This window comes from Trachurus japonicus, chromosome 3 (assembly GCF_045865225.1).
Source record: "Trachurus japonicus isolate A0001 chromosome 3, Traja_1.0".
Taxonomy (NCBI): domain Eukaryota; kingdom Metazoa; phylum Chordata; class Actinopteri; order Carangiformes; family Carangidae; genus Trachurus; species Trachurus japonicus.
In genome coordinates, this window is record NC_140909.1 from 39,868,291 (window position 1) to 39,889,095 (window position 20,805).

General features: G+C 42.6%; 1 protein-coding gene across 2 annotated transcripts in view; it reads left to right on the top strand.

Moving 5' to 3' along the window:
* lrrk1 (leucine-rich repeat kinase 1) overlaps window positions 1–20,805 on the top strand; it is an 82,460-nt gene that overhangs the window by 31,558 nt on the left and 30,097 nt on the right. For both annotated transcript variants that reach the window (XM_085772635.1, XM_085772639.1), the window contains exons 12-24: window positions 1,051–1,180; window positions 2,253–2,365; window positions 4,796–5,010; window positions 6,656–6,820; window positions 9,152–9,324; window positions 9,474–9,597; window positions 10,102–10,261; window positions 11,601–11,782; window positions 11,884–11,981; window positions 12,644–12,815; window positions 12,918–13,087; window positions 13,543–13,682; window positions 17,321–17,624. In XM_085772635.1, coding sequence (XP_085628761.1) covers window positions 1,051–1,180; window positions 2,253–2,365; window positions 4,796–5,010; window positions 6,656–6,820; window positions 9,152–9,324; window positions 9,474–9,597; window positions 10,102–10,261; window positions 11,601–11,782; window positions 11,884–11,981; window positions 12,644–12,815; window positions 12,918–13,087; window positions 13,543–13,682; window positions 17,321–17,624 — 2,146 coding nt within the window. The remainder of the gene's footprint in view (window positions 1–1,050; window positions 1,181–2,252; window positions 2,366–4,795; window positions 5,011–6,655; window positions 6,821–9,151; window positions 9,325–9,473; window positions 9,598–10,101; window positions 10,262–11,600; window positions 11,783–11,883; window positions 11,982–12,643; window positions 12,816–12,917; window positions 13,088–13,542; window positions 13,683–17,320; window positions 17,625–20,805) is intronic.

Here is a 20,805-nt window from a genome sequence, read left to right on the forward strand (position 1 = left end):
GTATTGCTGCTGTACACCCAATTGGATATAGTGACATTTACATTTAACAAGTGACTGATGCCATGCAGAATTTCTCATCACTTCACATTGTACAGATATATTTCTGTATACAACATCTATTGCACGTCTGCCCGTCCTGGGTGAGGGATCCCTCCTCTGTTGCTCACCCTGAGGTTTCTCCAATTTTTCCCTGTTAAAAGGGTTTTCCATGGAGTTTTTCCTCAGTGGATGTGAGGGTCTAAGGGCAGAGGATGTTGTTATGATGCTATGTGAAGCCCTTTGAGACAAACTGTTTGTAAAAACGGGCTATACAAATAAATTTGCCTTGCCTTGTCTACACAAATTGGCCAAATTTCAACTGTCAAGGTTAAAACAAGTCAGTACTTTGCCAAAAAAAAAAAAAGTCTTGCAGAGCAGTTTGCTTTTTTCTGTCTGGGCCTCATTAATCATCCTGTGACTTGCTGGTCTCCACTGCTCACAGACACTGCTCACTCCCGACCTCTGTATGACTGCTGCCAACAAACAAAACACTTCCAACCTCCCACACGAACTGAATCCTCTCTGACCCCACACCTCAGACTAACCTTTTGAAAAACGGAGCTTGTGGGAAGGAACTCAACCCACCTCCCCGGCTTAATGCAGGGTGAAAGAACTCCTGATAATTACTCAACCTCCTGGTGAACTAGCTACTACCCCACTCCCTGTTATTGACTCACACTTACACACTAACTTGTCTGCAACATCAAACCCAACTGCAACTCCACTGGGCATTATTGCTATTATTACCATTGGAATAACAAATGGCTTGTAAATCTCTGACACAATGGAAATTATTTAACTTAATTATTGTGAAATTATATAATTTATTTGTATAGATATTTCATAATGTTTTCATAATGAGGGAGGATGTGTGTCCTGCCAAGTATCCAGTTCTGTGGAAGCCGGCTGCGTGTTATGTTTGTTTGGAAATACCGAAAACCCCAGTTGCCATATTCTAATACACTTGTTTGACCACACTGTGTACATGTATGCTGTGACCCCTCTTTGCAGTTAGTCCCATTGAGTTTCCCATGATTCTGCGGGATTCACTGGAAGTGCTTTACTTGAATGACAACCAACTGGAGTGTGTCCCTCAGTCGGTGTGTGGTCTGCACAGCCTCACCGAGCTCTACCTCTCCAAGTGAGTCCAACCCTCAGCTGCATCATGCTGCCTCCTGCCATCAGTCACATCACATTGCTCCTGTCGTCTCTGCTGTCACTGCCCAGTGACGTGTGGCTGGTGCAGTGTGCAGTTAGTCTGGTAGTTCTATAGGGGGCACTCTTGTCTCTTGCACTGCTCAAGATAAAAATGTAAAACACAACAGTGTTGTGGTATTAGAACACTTTCCCATACACACAGTTCACAGTAGCAGACACCAGAGGCTCAACATTTCCTAGAAGGAAACATCTTTATGAGTTTTTTTTTTTTTGGTTTTTTTTTCCCAAATCCATTTTTTTTTATCTTTTTGTCTCCTATTATCTCATCAAACTTCCAGTGCCACCTTATTATGTGCATCTGAACTTAGAATTTGACCCATTTAATAAAATACACCCTGAATTAAATAAAATTATAATTTGTATTGATCTAATGTTCACCACCTGCACTGTTTATAAATCATTTTATTCCCATACACAGTTTTTAATATAAATTGATCATTAAAATCAAAAACCATCATGTATTTAATTTTGAAATGACAGCCATCTCCCGGGTTTTCAATAAAGGCACTTGCAGTGTGGAAGAGGAACTGTTTCTACAATGATATATCCATAGAGTCTTATGTGAAGTGAGGTTGACACTTGAAGAGAAAACACTAACAGATGATTGATTCAAATGAATAAATGAATAATAAATCCTCTTTGGTTTGACCCAGAAATCAGCTCCGTCACTGGGAACCATTGTTTGGTATGTGATCAGTTCTCCTGCTACAGCTGTTTGCAGCTGTTTTATACAAACAGCAAATGGCTCAGTTCTCACACACGTCATGCATCCACACTTCCTGTTACTGCCAAAAAATGGACAACATGTCCATCTGGATGTTTCTAATAACAGGCTTTACGGGCCCTCGGAGGCTCTTCCAATGAAGCTCTATGAAATTATTTAACAGCTAAACAAATTAAATGATGAATGTGAAAACTGACTTGGGTGGTTTTGGATGTTCTGCCTTTAATGTGAATCACTGACCACCATGTTGTCTCACCTGATCTGGGGACAGTAATCCAGGAATCCGAGAGCTGCCGGCAGAGCTTGGTCAGCTTTCAAACCTGTGGCAGCTGGACACTGAAGACCTCAACATCACCAATGTTCCCCAGGAAATAAGAAAAGAAGGTAGGTACTGTCCAATTATCTATGAAAACACTGTCAACTGACTTTTCAAGGCATCATCCTGGGGCCAGTCGCACAAAAGCACCTTAGGTTTCCTGCTCAAGTCTCACACTTAGGGTGTAATTTCTCCTCAGCCGAAAGAGGTGGATGTTTTATAGGAGCTCCTAGTGAGAGAAATTTTACTGTTTCCATGGAGACCTTTTTGCTGGCATTAGCGCTCAAGATACCTGCTGACATCTTACCTATATAATTGGCCAGAAGAAAAATGTCTGGCCACTCTCTCCTCCTCTTGTTCCACTGGAAACAACAGTGTTGAGCAGACGGACAGAGCGTCTGACTCACAGCTGATCAATGGATGAGAAATACTTCAATGTTTGACTGGAAAGTTTCCACAGCATTAACCCACAGAGCATCACTAACTGCAGAGTGATCCATTCCAAACAGTCAGGCAAAACATAAACTGACTGCCTATCTATAAATGTATGAGGCAAAATCAATCCCTCCTGTTCCATCAGGTTCTTCTGATGGTGAAAAACTCTTGATAAGATGTTCACCCTCTTCATCCAGTGCCATAAACTCAGCCATCAGAGGCAACTTTGTTCTTTCTTTCCTTATTTTGGTCATTAAAGTCTTCTGTGGGCGGCAGTGGCTCAGGTGGTAGAGCGGGTCGTCCAATGATCAGAGGGTTGGCGGTTCGAATCCCGCTCTGTCCCGGTTGCTGCCGTAGTGTCCTTGGGCAAGACACCTTACCCACCTTGCTCCTGATGGGTCGTGGTTAGCACCTTGCATGGCAGCTTCCGCCATCAGTGTGTGAATGGGTGAATGTGATGTATGATATATACTGTAAAGCGCTTTGGGTATCGTTTCCGATGGAAAAGCTATATAAAATACAGACCATTTACCATTTAGTGGTTTAACTGATTTTAACACCTATCTTAAAGGGATAGTTAAACATTTTGGCCCATTGCCATAATCCCTATTGTTTTAGGAGTATGTTCATTACCTTTAATTGTCGATGGAAGCTATTTTTAGAACGGTGGAGCAGAGCCGTGAGCTGCTCAGAGCTACGCTACAGAGGCTAATGGGATTTCTTTGTTTCCCTCATCAAACTCATCAAATACACAATCCAGCAACTCCAAAACGCTCTGGTGGACAAGTTGTGACCTGCACATTCACCACGCTATGAGATAATAACAGAACGTTACAAGACAGCGTTGTTTTCGAGGCAAATGCAGAGACTGCTTGCTGAAAAACTGCCCCTGACGAAACATGCATCAGCTGTTTTGCATGAATTTACTTCGAATTTACACTCTGTCTCGAAAGACAGAGTTGCTTTTCCAAAATGTTGAACTATCCCTTTAAAAAGTAAAGGCCACAATAAGAAGACTTTAAATATTTAAGTGCACATTTAACAGAAATCCCAAGTTGGAATTCATGGAAACACTTAAGATGACTTGTGCAGCTGGCTCCATTTAAAGTCTGCCTTAAAAATAGTTCTCAGGTGTTTATATGATGTAATTCCTGCAGTTTTTACAGGCCATTTCTTCTCAGTTGACTACCAAGTAAGTCATGGATGCACAGATCTTTGTCTGTACTGTTGAGTTAAGGTGGAGGAGTAGTGACACAAAGAGACTGTGGCTGAAAGATCAACAATTGATCTGACTAAGTCTAAGAATAACCCCCAAAATGCTGGAGCCTCATTAGCTTCAGATAAACAGGTTTCTCCCCCACTGTTGGAGGTCTCTTATTAATGACCCTCTTAAGAGACAGAGGAAGGTCTTGAGCAAACAAACCCAGTCAATGTTGATGTGAAAAAACTGTGGAGCTGTCCTTGAAAGAAAAACCCAATAGGTTCAGGCTCTGTCAGTTAATAATTGAAGGTGTTCTAACCATGGTAATCCAGTACCTCAGCATGGGAGCATAGTCACAGTCAGTTTATCCAGATTATAGCCAGGTTATCTGAAGCACTTCATTTAGAGTCAAGCTGAAAGTGATCACAGTTGAAACACTGTTAATAATCCCTCTATGAACAGGATAATTATAGGCTCAGCTACATGAAGCACAGCAGGTCAAAGATGAATGAAGAAGTGGGTCTGGAAAGTGTTACAGATATTTTAGAGACAGTTTCATTTTCTGATGGTTTTGTTTCCAACCTGTCTGATCTGTCTGCTGACATGTTTCTCACTTTATGGACTGCTGGACAGTTTATTCTGTGATATCTGTGATATGATACATGTAAGATTACAGAACATACTTGATTGTATAATAGTACAAGTAATGAGAAGTTGAATGTAAAGGAGGTGATATTTCTCTCTCTGAAATGCAGTGTTGAAATGCAGTGTATTATGCTGTGTGTCTGTAGTCTAATGGCTGATGGGTAATGTAGTGTCCAAATTCCAGAAATCCAAAATGTGGATCTTTGTGGTTTGCCAGGTCCTGCATCAGTCCTGGCTTTCCTCCGGGCTCACCTTCGGAAGGCGGAGCCGTGTAAACTTCTGAAGATGCTCGTGATCGGTCCGCCGCGGCAGGGGAAGACGGCCCTGCTGGAGGCTCTGCAGACTGGGAAGGCGTCTGCCTTCACACCGTCAGAGTGCAGCATCTCCACCTCCACCTGGGAGCTGGAGAAACCCAACGGCGGCAAAAACAACGTGAGTGCAACATAGAAAGCACAGATGTACAATCTATATTTCATGCTTACACATGCATTAGACATTTTGATCTGAACAATGATCTGAAGGAAAGAGAACTGGATTGTACTGTGGTGCATACATAGTGTAGTTCTACTGTGGTTTCCTAGTTCACAAATCACACGCTGTGATTTCATCCTTTAGTCCTTAGTTATCCCTTTAATCATTTTGTCAAAGATCTTCACAAAGGGATTTTAACCATAAGTATGTCTTTATGGAAGACAGTGTCACCTGACTTCATCAACAGCCATAATAGGGTCAACATGTTGAACCCAGTTTATGCTCATTCACGTGCAAAATGAATGACACCAGGGCTCCACATCTCATTTATTTATTATGAAAAATTGCTTCTTTTTTGTCTTGTTTTTGTTTACCTGTGCTTGTACATGTCTAGTTTGAATATTGTATACACTGTATACCTGCTAAACATATGTGTGCTGCTGGCACTGCCACTTTGAACATTTTAACATACCAGTAGCACCAATACTGTACCTGAGCACAGCCACACAGAACTGACTGACCGACTATGCACCGATCAGGAATAACATGCCGAGCACTGACAGGTGAAGTTCATCATAGCACCTGTTAGTGGGTGAGATATATTAGGCAGCAAGTGAACATTTTGTCCTCAAAGTTGATGTGTTGGAAGCAGGAAAAATGTTCAGCGTAAGGATTTGATCCAGTTTGACCAAGACGACTGGGTCTCTCATGTGAAAAGCTGCAGCTCTTGTGGGCTGTTCCCGGTCTGCAGTGGTCAGGATCTATCAAGTGGTCCAAGGAAGGAACAGTGGAACCAGACCAGCTACTGTTGATCAGACTGCTGAACAAGTTCATGCTGATAGAAGAAAGCTCTCAGAACACACAGTGCAGAGCAGAGCAGTTGTGTATTTGGCAGCAAAAGGGACCAACACTATATTAGAGAGACAGGTGGTCATCATGATGTTATGCCTGATTGGTGTATATGAATAGTCAGTGGTTCATTTTAATTTTGGGAAAGCACTAGCTCACAGCTGTCAGTCAGTATGTGAACACACTCTCATTGAGGTTTCAGTCCAGTATTACTGTAGCTGCTGGAAAAGCTCATTATGTTGAACTCCCAGTTCCTGCATTAGCAGAGACGACAAACATACATGTAGAGAATGTGAGTTTGATTACCTGAACTTACTAACGTACATGTAGTATATCATATCCTCTGTGTTTTTGTTTTATCCAGGTTTTCAGATATGAGACAGACTGAGAGAAATGTAATTCACAGTGCTTGCGGTGCTGAAAATGTACATTACAAATTAACAGCAACACCTCCCTCCAGTTACAGTGTCCCCTTTTTCTGTGGATAATCCGGGAAACACGTTGTCAACAGTTTTAGAGGGATTACTGTCTCCTCCAATAAAAAAACTATTCACAGTGAGCTCTGTGAATTTGTCTGCTGGAAACTGTACCAAAATTCAGGGAGTGGATCTAATAATAACTTTTTCATATTTTCTGAAGACTGAGTCACCTCAGACTCAGACCCTTTTTTTTTTTCTTTTTTTTTTGTAGCTGACTCATCACATATTTGCTTTCCAGACCCCGAAGTTCACTCAGCTCTCGTCTTTTTTACACACAGAAGGACTCAGTGGCGTTCAACGTGTGGGACATCGGCGGTCAGGCCAGCATGTCCACAGTGAACCAGTGTTTCTTCACTGATAAGGCCCTGTATGTGGTGATCTGGAACCTGGCTCTGGGAGAAGAGGCTGTGGCCAGCCTGCAGACATGGCTGCTCAACATCGAGGTGAAATTTAGCTCTCTCTCCCTCAAACTCACACACACACAGACACAGACACACACAGACATACTTCTGCGGACCAGACCGACTGAGAACCTGGTTCCAGCCGTACTTGAGTGTGAGTGGGTCAGAGAATGAAGGGTGTGACTGTGTGAACCAGACAGTCGGCAGTGAGCTGGTTTTGGTGTTTCCAGTAGGAGGGAGGAGTGATCTGATTTGAAGGGAGATGATTTGGTTGTCTGAGCTCAAACCAACCACAGACTGATTAATGGCATTTAATTGAAGCATGATAACGTGGAAAATGTTGAAACTTCTTGCATCATTTGAGTGCAACGGTTCAGAGAAGCCTAATTACTGACTGATATTTAGTGCTGCCTTCCCTCTGCTTTCCTCTGATTAGAGGCCTGCACTTACAGTATTAATTATGCCTGGATTTGTTTCCAAGGCCGACCAAAGTCACTGTTTTCACTTGGACATGAATCCTGTCAGTTTGTCAGGATGTCAGTGCTCTGCGTCACACACCACATAACACACACGTCTGCTGCACATATTTTCAACGCGGGGGTTTTCCTGGATGTAATGATATTGTAAAAGTCATAAACAAATGACAGATGTAGTGCATTGTCTATGGTTAAATCTGAAACTTGTGTGGAATCAAATCACTATGGGTCTTTAAACCAGGGTTTATTTCTCTGGAACCACAAAGCGGACCGCAGCACATAAAGACCAAATCTGATAAAAGAAAACAAATAAACAATACAATAATTAATTGTTTTAGCAGAGTTATGGGGCAAAAGTTGAAGATTTCAAAGAGGGTGGGGGGGTAAAGACTGGCTAGCAGAACAAACAGAGACACAGAAACAGCAGGGTAACAACAGGTTTAACCAGTGGAGGAGGTCCTGGAACACTGAGAGGGGGGTGTGGTGTACCGGCCGGGTGAGAGAGAGAGAAAAGGTCCAGGGTCAGAGAAGGACAGGGGTTTTTTTTAATAGAGACTAACAATAAAAAAATGTGCTTACTTTTCAGTTTCTTTGTTGAAAACCACCAACAAGCCATAGATATAGTATATCTCATTATTTCGGACTCCGGGTCCATAGCAAGACATAACACAACAAGACATAATACAACAACAGACACACTACACAGACAATAAAAGAGAATAGAGCTAAAACATAGAGATAGGGATTTACATCATTGATATCAAAAATAGAATTACTATGAAGTTAAAAAGAGACAACTGTACCAGTGTCTCCAGAACAGAGATTGATACCTGATGGAACTACAGTTGATGTGGATCAAACTGTTAATTATCTGGTTTTCTGAGGCATCAAGCCGACACATAAATCTATACATCAGGTTTCTGAGTAGGGCTTTAACCCTTGTGTGGTGTTCATATTTTTGTTACTCAGCCAGTGTTCGTGGGTCTGGTGGACCCGCTGCATTTTTGGGTCTCCAAATCAACGCAATCAAACAATTTTATGTTAAAATACTCAACAGATGTTTACTTCATCCCAATTACAAGCCATATGAACAGCATATATGGTTAATATTTGCCCTTTACCTTTGTTAGATCACATTTATGAATTAATATGCTACTCATTTTTTTTTTGTTTTAAAGGTGTTGACACGTACATTTACAAACATTTCTGCGTGTGTGGAGGGAGGGAGGGGGGTTGACAGAGGTTAAGAGGGAGCTGACGGTGTATCATCTTGAAATTTCCGACCAAGTTGCGAACTTTACTTTCACTTTCGTCAGTTTACTACGATGTGTAGGAGCTGCGATTGGCTGCTCCTCCTGCTCCCTCTATCTGACTGGTGGAGAATCGTCGGTCGCGGTGGATTTCAGCAAATACAGTAACGTTACGATTCCAGGCTGTAGGTGGAGCCAGAGGAGTTTTTTTGTCCTTGAATTTTGTCCTAAATTACTAATTTAATGTCCGACTATCAGACTATAGTGACGGTTCCAGCAAATATGACTGAATAATTGTTACCAACTGAAGCTTTAAGGTAAAAGGTAAAGGTAAAATTTGATATTACACGCGGTTTATTTACAGATTTTGATTGACAGAGGATCAAGGCCCAGGTACAGGTCCCGACTGCCGCCGGGAGGATCCAGCACAGATTAAACCCTGGGTTTATCAGTGTTGACAAACAAGGTCAACACTGATAAACCACTTGCTTTGTTTCATTGATGTCTGTTTTGTTTGTCCTCCACTGTCAGCACCTGTCAGTGCTAATGCTCTTGTCTCCTCTGTGTTCCAATTGACCTGCCTAGATGTTTACTTATGCTCTAATGCTATCTCACACATAGTAAACATTTGCTCTTGTCTCCTGCAGGCCCGAGCCCCCAACTCTGCCGTGGTGGTGGTGGGAACACATTTGGATCTGATCGACACCAAGTTTCGCACTGAGAGAGTGGCCACGCTCAGAGCCTACATCCTGGCCCTGTGTCGATCCCCATCAGGGGCTCGAGCCACTGGCTACCCCGACATCACCTGGAAACACTTGCAGTAAAAACACATTTTACATTTTATTCTTTTAGAATTAATAAAAATCAGCTACCCACTTTGCTTTTGTGTCAGTGTGAGTGTTGGGGTGAGTGCAGGGTTGTTTTTTCAGTTCAGTATCTGGACTCAAGTGTGTGTTTTTTGATGTTCAGTGAAATGTCCTGTAAGACCCTGGAGGGTTTGGAGGGGCTGAAGAAGCTGATCTACCAAGTGGCTTTCTCCATGAAGGACAACAGCAGCAGCTCGGCCTGTGGCAGTAAATTACTTGGTAGACTGGTGAGTGAGGCTGAGCAAACACAAAATATACTGAAGGAAACATTAATGCGCAATTTATAGTTGGATACTGGAATAATAGTTTTAAAAAAAAATGTTTAGATCACATACCTGCCAAAATAATCAAGTACATCTACTCTGCTTTTTATTATTCTACTAAGGCCTGTCCGATTAATCATTTTAAAATCGTAATTGCGATTATTTAGTTAGGACGATGTTAAAAACGTTAAATCATAAAATCAAATTTTTACTCCAACTATGGTAATTACGGTACAGCCCCCATTCATGTATCTCTGCTGTGCTGTGTTGCCGTAGACTTTATTATTAGACTCCAGGTCCATTTAAGAAGACACAAACAGCACACACATGAAATAGTTAGTCATTTCACAAAAAAATCATAATCGGAAATCAGTTTTTGAGAGAAGAAAATCTGGATTTTATTTCTGGGCAAAATCAAACAGCCCTAATTCTATTTTGATATTCTTTTACCTTTGTCTCCTCCACCAGATCCCCAGGAGCTATCTGACACTTCAGGAAGCTGTGATAACAGAGAAGAAGAGGAGAGATGGTGAGAAGGACGTCCAATACCTCACTGACACCCAGCTAGACCATGTTATCGAACAGAACCCAGGGAGTGACATCAGAGACTACGAGGACTTACAGACGGGTAACGTCACACCAGAAATAAAAAACTGATTTGTTTGACTTCCTAAACATTTCGCAATCCCAGAAATTTTTTACTCTTTGAAAAATGCATGTACAGTTTTCATTTGACTGAGACAGAAAACAGCTGTCGTGGGTTAAAGCAGAAGTAAGCGATCCGGTCGTTTTGGGTAATGCTGCTTTTCAGGCAGGCTTTTGAAACCATAAATCACAGCTTCAAGTCACGACTTATGACTTTGTAGCGTTCCAGGCAACCCACTCGTGTTTTTCCGACCTGTTTTACCTGTGAAAGTCACTATAACGGTCACTCGTAACTTCCGACCCGTGAACTCGTACCAGATCGAACTGGTACGACTTCACAGGTCGGAAAAACACGAGTTACGGGTTGCCTTGAACGCACCATAAGTGGAGTTAGCAGCCCCCGCCCTCGTCATGGATCTATTGGTCCTCGTCCCTACTGTACGTCACCACATTCAGGCGCATCCCTTGGCTGCACACACAGCCCTTCATGCCGTTCTCTCTCCTCATTGGATAAAACTTGTAGGATACGAGAAAAGTTTTCTCCTCGGCTCAGAGCAGAGCAGAGTGACTGAGAGACCCGTGTTTCGGTCCAAACACTCTATGTAAGTGATTGTTGTCAGAAGATATAACTATTTAAGACTTATATTAACACAAAAATATTGCTTACTTCTGCTTTAAAGAGGAACTACAGCCAGGTGCATAATGAACCCAGCTGCAGTGTTGGGCCTGTTACTTGTTGCATTTTACTTTTTTTTTCACAAGTATTTTTATATCATACACACATACACATGCACATACACAAACACACACTCAAATGGATACATATACTAAATACTGAAATTTGTACTACAATACTCAGAATAATAATACTATTGATGCTAATAGTGATATGAAAAAACAGATGAATAATTTAAAATGATGATGATAATAATAGTAATAATAAAAGAAAAAAGATTTAATAATTTGAAAAAAAAACAAGAAAATGAAACACAAGGTTCCTTTGGATGTATTACTTTGGTTATCAGGTGTCTTTAAACAGCTTCAAATCCTCTGCTGCAGCTTTCAAAGCTTACTAAATATTTAACAAACAAGAAGCAAAGATAACTTAACCTAAGTGACTGAACACAACAGCACACACCCTTCAACTTGAAACCAAACTAGGTCACTTCAATTGATGTGTAGCCATAGCTAATGCAAACACATTAGCTAAGTGCACAATACATTTCATCAAGCAAGTTTTTTAATAGAAACTGCCAACCTCAAAGCCATGCACCAAGCCTGCATGTTCCTGACCAGCTCCCGGCTCTTCTCTTCACATGCAGCCATCAGCTTCCTGATAGAGACGGGGACGCTGCTGCACTTCCCAGACACCAGCCACGGCCTGTGCACCCTCTACTTCCTGTGTCCTGTGTGGTTGTCAGAATGCCTGGAGAGGATCATACACCTCAAGTCCTCTCGCTCCTCTGTAGTGAGGAATGGAGTGATTCGAGCTGAAGACCTCAGGGTGAGACCCAGGAAGCAGATGAGACCTTGTTTTGGGCTTTACGTGCTGTTTGTGTGTTAAAGATTCCTCTGACTTCCTCTTCTTTTTGTGATGTTGTGTAGATGCTGTTGGTAGGAACAGGCTTCACCCACCAGACAGAGGAACAGTATTTCCAGTTTCTAGCCAAATTTGAGATAGCCCTGCCCGTGGCTAACAAGAGGTAACATACTGTACCATCTCTGTTCAAATTGAGAAAATAAATGCTCATTCATTTCCTCTATGTTATCATTAGTTCTTGCTCTACAAAGCTACAAAACTGTACAAAACACTGGACAAGACAGAGTTGTTTTTGAGGCAAATGCAGAGACTGCTTGCCAAAAAACTGCCCCCGACGGGAACACACATCAGCGGTTTTGCATGAATTTACCTCGAAAACAACTCTGTCTCACAATGTTCCGTTATTATCTCATAGCGTGGTGAATGTGCAGGTCACAACTTGTCCACCAGAGCGTTTTGGAGTTGTTGGATTGTGTATTTGATGAATTTGATGAGGGAAACCAAGAAATTCCATTAGCCTCTGTAGCGTAGCTCTGAGCAGCTCGTGGCTCTGCTCCGCCGTTCTAAAAATAGCCTGCACCAACAATCAAAGGTAATGAACCTGCTCCTAAAACTCGAGGGATTATGGCAATGGGCCAATTTGCCAAAATGTTGAACTATCCCTTTAATTTATTGTAGAAAGCAGCATCTGTATTTTAAAATATATTTACGCATTTGGAAAACGACTTACAAAAAACATAAAGTAGGGATTAATGTAACACCAGTATTTCTGGCACTGACTAAGCAGGAAGCATTGCTAAAGTTGCCTCATTTGCTCTTCCTCAGCTATCTTCTGCCTCATCTCCTTCCCCCAAAACCGGCAATGGACATCCATGGTTTCCGCCAGCAGTTCAACAACACCCTAGAACGCCTTTTTAAGATGAGCTTTGTTCCTGCTGGATTCTGGGAGCGCTTCATTGCCAGGATGCTCATCAGCCTCACAGAGATGGACCTGCAGGTACTGACACCAGCACATTCTCATTGGTGACCTGTTATACCTGCACACTGTGCATTCATGGCCTGTTTTTTTGTGTTTGTATGTGTGTGTGTGTGTGTGAAGTCATTTGACCTCAAAAGAAATTCCAGGAGCCAACACAGTAGGAGTTCTGTGATCTACAGCTTTGCTGGAACCCAGCAGAGGAACCGGTGCAGCACCTTCAGGGTCCGACGCAGCCAGACCATCTACTGGAAGGAGGGGCTGCTGGTCACGTTCGATGGAGGGTATCTGAGGTCAGAGCTTGGGCTAGATGGATATGAGCAGTAATTAAAATACCAGACTAAGTAGACTTGAGTCAAAATCCTGCAGAGACAAACAGCAGGTCAGAATTATTGTTCAGTCAACTTCAAGGACATTCAGGTTCACAGGGTGGGTTTGGATGTTTAACCCTGGAACCTGGACTTTTTGTTTTGGTTTAGTTTGTTTTTGTAAACTTTTAACAATAAGAACAAGTGATCTTTCCTCAGAATCCTATACCACCGTATATGTGTTTATATCTTAATCTATATCTGTGTAGTGTACATCTGCCAAATATTTAACTTCATTTTCAAGCTGCATTTTGTCATTGCTAATAGTTCCAGCTGCTGCTCCACATGAGCTGCAGTGTACAGCCTGAGCAGTGACACGGTGAAAAGTCCTAACCTTCCAAGGGGAAGCCAGGCGCTGACGTGTGTTTGTGTCTCCGCAGCGTGGAGTCATCAGACGTCAACTGGAAGCGAAAGAAGAGCGGAGGGATAAAGATCATCTGTCAGTCGGAGATGAGAGATTTCTCTGCCATGGCCTTCATCACTGACCACGTCAACTCCCTGATCGAGCAGTGGTTCCCTGGTCAGTGCTCCGCTCTCTGTCCTTTCTCAGATTCTTGTGGTGTGAACTCAGAGTTAAGAATTTACAGCTGAACTGAATCTGAAAAATCACAACTCACAGCAGCCTTCGACTGATGAATTCATAGACTGACAGTCTAAACATTAGCCACACGGTGCGTGATGGGTCAGGTTATTTAAGACTGCGTGAGGTTTTCCGTATGTTTTCTTTATTGTGCAATACAAGTGACAAACATAAAGCAAACAGTATGTTTTTTAAAATGGATAAAAGTTTTTTGTAGATTGCTCCGCCCACAGCAGCACATCGCTCCTCTGTAGTGCTCTGTAGTGCTCTGCCTGTGCTCATCCTAATCTGCTGCAGGTATAATACAATACCCTGTGTAGTGCCTCACACTACTCCATGTTAAATATTCCAAACTTTCACTTTAAAATGCAGCTTTTGGTGTGTGATGCTCCTGCTTGCTAGAGTGGTGTTGTTTCATGTCCGTGTAACAATGCTGCGTTTGATTAATTCAATAAATTCATGCTAAACCGCTGATGTGCGTTTTTCATCAAGCAGTCTCTGAATTTACCTCTAAAACGGCTCTGTCTCGTAACGTTCCATTATTATCTCATAGTGTAGTGAATGTGCAGGTCACAACTTGTCCACCAGAGCGTTTTGGAGTTGTTGGATTGTGTATTTGATGAGTTTGATGAGGGAAACCAAGAGATTCCATTAACCTCCGTAGTGTAGCTCTGAGCAGCTCTGCTCCGCCGTTCTAAAAACAGCTTGCACCGACAATTAAAGGTAACTAACCTACTGCTATGACTGTAGGGATTATGGCAATGGGCCAATTTGCCAAATGTTGAACTATCCCTTTAATTTGTGATTTAGAAAGGTCTGTGGGCGTATGTATGTAGTAGTAGTAGTAGTAGTAGTAGTAGTAGTAGTAGGGACGAAAAAACACACTTTCTTTCTCTCCCTTATGTAGCTGATGTACTTCCCCAGCAGTACTTTTTGATGCTCGAAGGACATCCAGACAAACCTCACCACCTTGCTGTGGCATTTACCTCGAAAGTCGGAATTTCTGACCCAGATCTTTCCGAGTTTCGAGTGCAATCGAACGCAGCATAATTTCTCTACATTTTGCAGAGACGGTTTTTATTCTCTGATCTGATCTGATCTGACGGTAGAACTCACTGGTGTAGATTCCACCAGCTGGTCACTAACCTTATCCTCCTGCAGCGAGGTTACAGTTTGTTTATCAGAACTGAGAACATCAACCTGCTGCTCTGTGTGACAAGAGATTGAGCCTGAACCAAAACAGTGAGGTTAAATATGCTACAGTACAAAGCTCTGCAGAGTTGGTGGTTCTTCACGTCTCATCCATTGTTAGTGAAAATAAATCCGACTTGTTGCAGCTCGGAGGCACGATTGTGAGCTTTAACAGGCATGCAGAGGAGAGGTCACTTGGATGTACACATGCAGAGAGATTGCATAGAGACTGCTATATGAGCCGGGGTCACTGTTACTCACTCAGTCACAGAGGAAGGGTTTTGTGTGGGAGGGCCCAATTACTGGCAGCGCAGATACGTTTTTTCCAGCAGATGTTTCGTATCCGCAGCTGCTGGAATTTCAGCAGCAAAGCAGCTTCCTATTAAACAAAGTGTTTATATTTCACTTTGATATGAACCATTTTTGCGTAAACTTTTTCTACTGCAATAAAATTGATAGATTAAACAGAGAAGAACGGTTTAAATGTCAAATGCCAAACTTTGGTTTCGTTTTACGCACCTATCCATCAGTGTAGCTCAGGATAACAGGACTCTTTATGAATCCGTTCCAGCAGGGTGGAGGCACTCTGTTGTCCAGGTTGTCCATCTGTCCGCTCCTTTCTCAGAAACGTGATATCTCAGTAACCCCCTGGAGGGGTGAGCATTTACTTGAACTCAGAAATGAACAAATTAGATTTTGGTGGTCAAAGGTCAGGGTCACTGTGACCTTGAAAAACATGTTTTTGACCATAGCTTCACTATGCCTAATGCAAAATAATAAAAAGAAAAATTATGAAGTGATGAGATTTTATTTCCTAATGGTCAAAGATCAACTTCACTTTATCGTCATTTTGTTCTGCAAAAACACTTCTGGCCATTATTCAGAGCTGAAGCTCAGGAGGGAGGGATTATGACCATACTTCCTGTAACTTGGCAGAGTCATGCAAACATGAGGTTCTAATTCTACTTTGACACAGCACTGTTACAAACATACCATATGTACACATTATTTGACAAATACTAATATTCATCCCACTCATTCTGAAAGGGACACTACACCTCATTTATGACTTTAGGAACATTGAACCACATAAGCCAGGTGTGAATGAGTGATAAAGAGGGGATAAAGGGATAAAGATACATTTATTCTGTCCCCTATTGAAAGAAGAGTTGACCCAACCAGTGGTTCAATGGTTTAAAATGACTGTTTTTGATAATGGAGTCTGGCAACCATGAACAGAGTGGTGTAATGGCTGAAATAGATCATACTCTTTAACAAAAATGTCCATCTGTAAGAGTCCTCATAATGTCAGACACTTATAATAACAATGAACCTGTCAGTGGTTACAGTACAAAAACCTCTTACAATGTCCATACATGTCCAGTTGGATAACTTGACTGTTGCAGACCGGCATCTGGTTCCCAAGTTGTGTCTTTGTTACCTTGCCAGAATAAAGATGGCTGCCTGCTACCTGAATATGAAAAGAGCACCACAACTTGGGAAACAAGTTAAAAGCATTTTTTATTGCACCTCTCAGATGTGAGAGGTTTTGGCCTGCAGGACAAGCTCAGAGCTCAGTTCACCATAAACATGTGGTTGCACATGAAGGCACCACCCTGTGAACGGCCTGAGGTCATCCTCAGTGGACCGCAGTGACCTGTGCAGACAAAGGCAGTCCAACAGAGGGAAGCAGCTCACCACACATGTGACTTTTGACTGAAATGTCCCACTTTGACATGAAGTCACAGGCTGATCGGCTGCTCCATCAGGAGTGCACACACAAAACCAAGATAAAATGACTTTTAAAATAAATTTTAATGCAGAATCAGCATTAGCACTTATTCTGAGTAAGTATAAACAAAGTGGGTGGCTGAAAAAGGCACAAAAAGGATCAGATGGAGCGGCCGTGGCTCACCTGGTAGAGTGTGTCCCACATGGACTCAGTCCTGACCACAGTGGGCCATGGGTTCAAGCCCTTTGCTGCTTCTTTCCTGTCTTTCTCTAACTGTCCCTGCCAGAATAAAGAATAGATCTTGAAAAAAAAGATAAAATAAGATATCATAGAAAAAACAGAATTGTTAGTGATCCCAAAGGAAAGTTTCTGCCAGGTTGGTTAAATTAACACCAGACAAGTGACAAAAAGAAGAGTAACAATGTAAAGCTAAAATAGGTGAAATATGAATGTAAAATAGGATATTAGAAATATATTTATTTACGATATAAATCTAAAAGTGTGCTACGTTGGATGGTGGCATTTTTTGGAGCTCCTCTGTGTATTGTCTGTATCTTATAATTCACTTTCATCAGTAGCTCACATCATGTAGCAATCTTGAAACTGAGACTCTGTATCAATCTGTTCTGTGCTGTCTCTGTGTCCTCACCCGTAGCTCTGACAGCCAGTGAGAGCGATGGCAGTCTTCTCATTGAGCAGTACGCCCCCTGTCCCCTCTGCGTCTCGCGGGGTCAACAGAAGCCCACCAAGCTCCCAGCTAGTGGAGATCACGGAGGGAGTGATGGAGGAGGAGGAGGAGGAGGCGGAGGGGCCGAAGCAGGTGTCCATTACTTTAACATGGAGGACTGTGTGCTGGCCGCAGTGGAGAAGGAGTACATCATTTGTCCGCAGCATCCTGACCAGCCAGTCCCGCTGCAGGAGCTGGTCCCAGAGCTCTTCATGACTGACTTCCCTGCACGGTAACCTCTCACCATTTAATGGACCGTTTTATTTCACCTCTGCACACTAGGCCCTAGCACACTCCAACAAATCTGCCAGATCAATGTGGTTTAGTCCAATTCATCACTATCCATTGCAATAATAGTAATAATAGTAGCGTAATCGTAGCGCTTACGAAAAATGAAATAGTCCAATAAAATAAGGGTGAACAGAATGAAAATAAAAGCAATAGGAATATAAACTATAAGATAATTGAGTAAAAGCTAAATTATTGTTTTAAGATGTTTGCTGAGCATCTCTCACAGCTCTTGGCAGGGCTTCCCATAGTTTTAGAGGCTAGTTCAAAAAGAAGTTATACCGCTCGTTTTCTTGTGCATAAAACTGTGTGTATTTAAAAGTCGGGCTGTAGAGGATCTAAAAGCTTGTGAAGAATTACAAAAACAACAGAGTCTGCAGTGGAAGCCAGCCCCAAACCAGAGCTTTAAAATCCAGACGTTGGAATTTATTCTAGAAGACAATGGGAGACAGCGGAACGAAGCTAACAACAGGGTGATGTTGATGTTTTCTCTCTTTAGCTGCAGTTGTGAATAAACTGAAGTCTCCCAATCCACTTTCCCTTTGGAGGACCAGTAAGACGAGCAGTGCAGTAATCTAATATGCATGAAATAAAAGTAGGAATGCATTTTTCAGCAGTTTTTATGTGATTGCACTGGAATTCATATATCGCAGTTATACCTGAGATCTGTTGGATTAGCAATAGAATGTGACGGAACTAGTTTATATTTGACAGTTTAATAGTCTTAAAGGGATATTGTGTAACTTCTCCTGTTATCTGTTCACGAAAATTGATTATTTGGTTCAAAAGTTCTTTTGGTTTTTCATTAATCAGTAATCCCCCCCATCAACAAACTGAAGTGTTCCGGTAATCTCTGAATTTGCCATTCATACTGTATCATTCATATGGAGCGGGTAAGCTCGGTGCTGGCTGCCATGTGCTGTCGCCATGTTTTTACATCCAGTGGCAGCGTGACGGTAGGAAACCACAGAAACTCAGCGGAGACACCGGAGCTGTCAGCTCAGGTCAAGGTGGCGTCTGTGAAAAGTCACCATGGTAACGCAGTGAGGAGGAATGGAGCATTACACTGATGCTGAATTCACCTGCAGTTGGACAGATGGCCGTCGGTAACAAACCAGATGTCATTTTAGTCACAGAAGTCCAGAGAAAGCCGGTAAAACGTGGGTCAGGTAAACAATACCATATTGCCATGACAACATATTGTCACGTGTATTGTTTTGCCTCGTGCTGACGGACCACTTGTTTACATAGAGGCTTGTTTATGCCGTTACGTGCAGCGGCTGTCGTCCGTCTGCCGTCTGCCCAATTTCACGTGAATGCAGCATGAAAAATACGACTGAGTTGCTTGTGATATACAACCGCAATGCTAGATGGGAGTAATTCCTACACAATGTACCTTTAAAGAAAACTCCATTTCAAGTTAACATTTTGAAATACATTTAATTTTATAACAATATCTACTAAGATGTGTTGAAAAAGTTAGTGTGATCTGTGTCTAGATGGATGAATAATGAAAAAACTCAGAGTAGCTGTGATTGGCTGGGCTCGGGACCTTGCGCTAAATCGTCCCTGTGTCTTGTATGAAGTGTGGAAACAGGATGTAGCAGCTGTGTGTGCGTGTGTGTGTGTTAACAGCACAGAGACCACAAAAGCCGTTAATAACTACATGTCCATCAGATGTGTATAGCTCCAGTCGGGGGTTGCCATGGTGATGCTACCAGAGTTACCTCTCAAGCTCCTGCTATTCAGTCAAAAGCCATCACTCTCATCAGCAAAGCTTTTACATGGTGAGTGCATCCGTAGCTCAGGAGGTGGAGCAGGCCGTCCAGGAAGAGTCTGGTTTCTGCTGAGATTCTGAGCCCCTGGTGCCCGTCCCATCATTTTACTGAGTCTGAATGTTTGAATTTGGCCAGCAGAGAGGTCGATAAAAGTGTAATATACTCTAAGTGCTGTCCATTTACTATTTACAAGACCTAGCTCCACACAGCTGTGATATTTAGTGTTGCTGGTGTCAAATATGTGCCATCTATGGGCCAGTCCAGACACTCAGAGCTCCAACACCAGTAGAGGAGCTGTGTGTTTACTCAGATGGCTGCTGCGCCGTGTGAAAGAGGAATTGCTTTCACAATAGAAAAACAATTAGACACTTTATCTCCTAAGTGTGAGCGTGAGGAGTGAAATTATTTGGAGCAGTCGAACACCTTGTCCCACTTTAGCCTCTCGGCACTCTGTGTGTTCATTTCTGTCGGAAAATTACTGACAGCATGAATCGCTGAATAGTTGAACAGCTTCCTGGGTACTGTGGCAAACAAAATTATGGTCATGGTATCATCTCCTCCGTGTCTTTTGCACTCATGCAGCAGCTTAGACTAATAAACTCCGACCTGCATGTTCCACAGTGAGCGCTGTGCAGTCGCTGTGGTCACTGGCCCGGTCCTCACTAAACATGCTGGACCCCATCGGATCCAAGCTCATTTATCTATCCTGATGTCATCTGACCGAAGAATGTGCTGCCAGTGTTCATCAGTTTCTTTTCATGTTCTTTGGCGAAAGTTGAATCCTGGACTGAAGTGCAGCAGCAGCAGCAGCAGCAGCAGCAGCAGCAGCAGCAGCAGCAGCAGCAGAAGATCTGAGTGCAGATGAACTGTTTTGAGCAGGAGCAGAGGAAATCTGCCCCGGAGCAGGGAAAGGAGGAAAGGGGAGGACAGACTTTAAGGAGGAAAGCGTTTCAAAATGTGAACATGAAATGAAGAAATAATGCTCTTGAAATGAAAGACGGAGAGAAGATGTGTTTTAAAGAACTCCATATCGCTGAACCTCAGTCTGTCGGTCCCTTACACCAGACACATTCCACAGAAGCTGGATGATTCACACTGCACTGTATATACTAACTGTTTCTCTCTCTCTCTCTCTCTCTCTCTCTCTCTCTCTCTCTCTCTCTCTCTCTCTCTCTCTCTCTCTCTCTCTCTCTCTCTCTCTATCTCTCTCTCACACACACACACACACACACACTCTGCAGTTCTCCAGGGCTTTGGCTGTATAATGAGTTTCAGCTGATTTGTTGCCAGTGACAGCATCTGTTGATGTATTGTCAGGGCTCAAGGGTAACCACCACTCCTTCAACT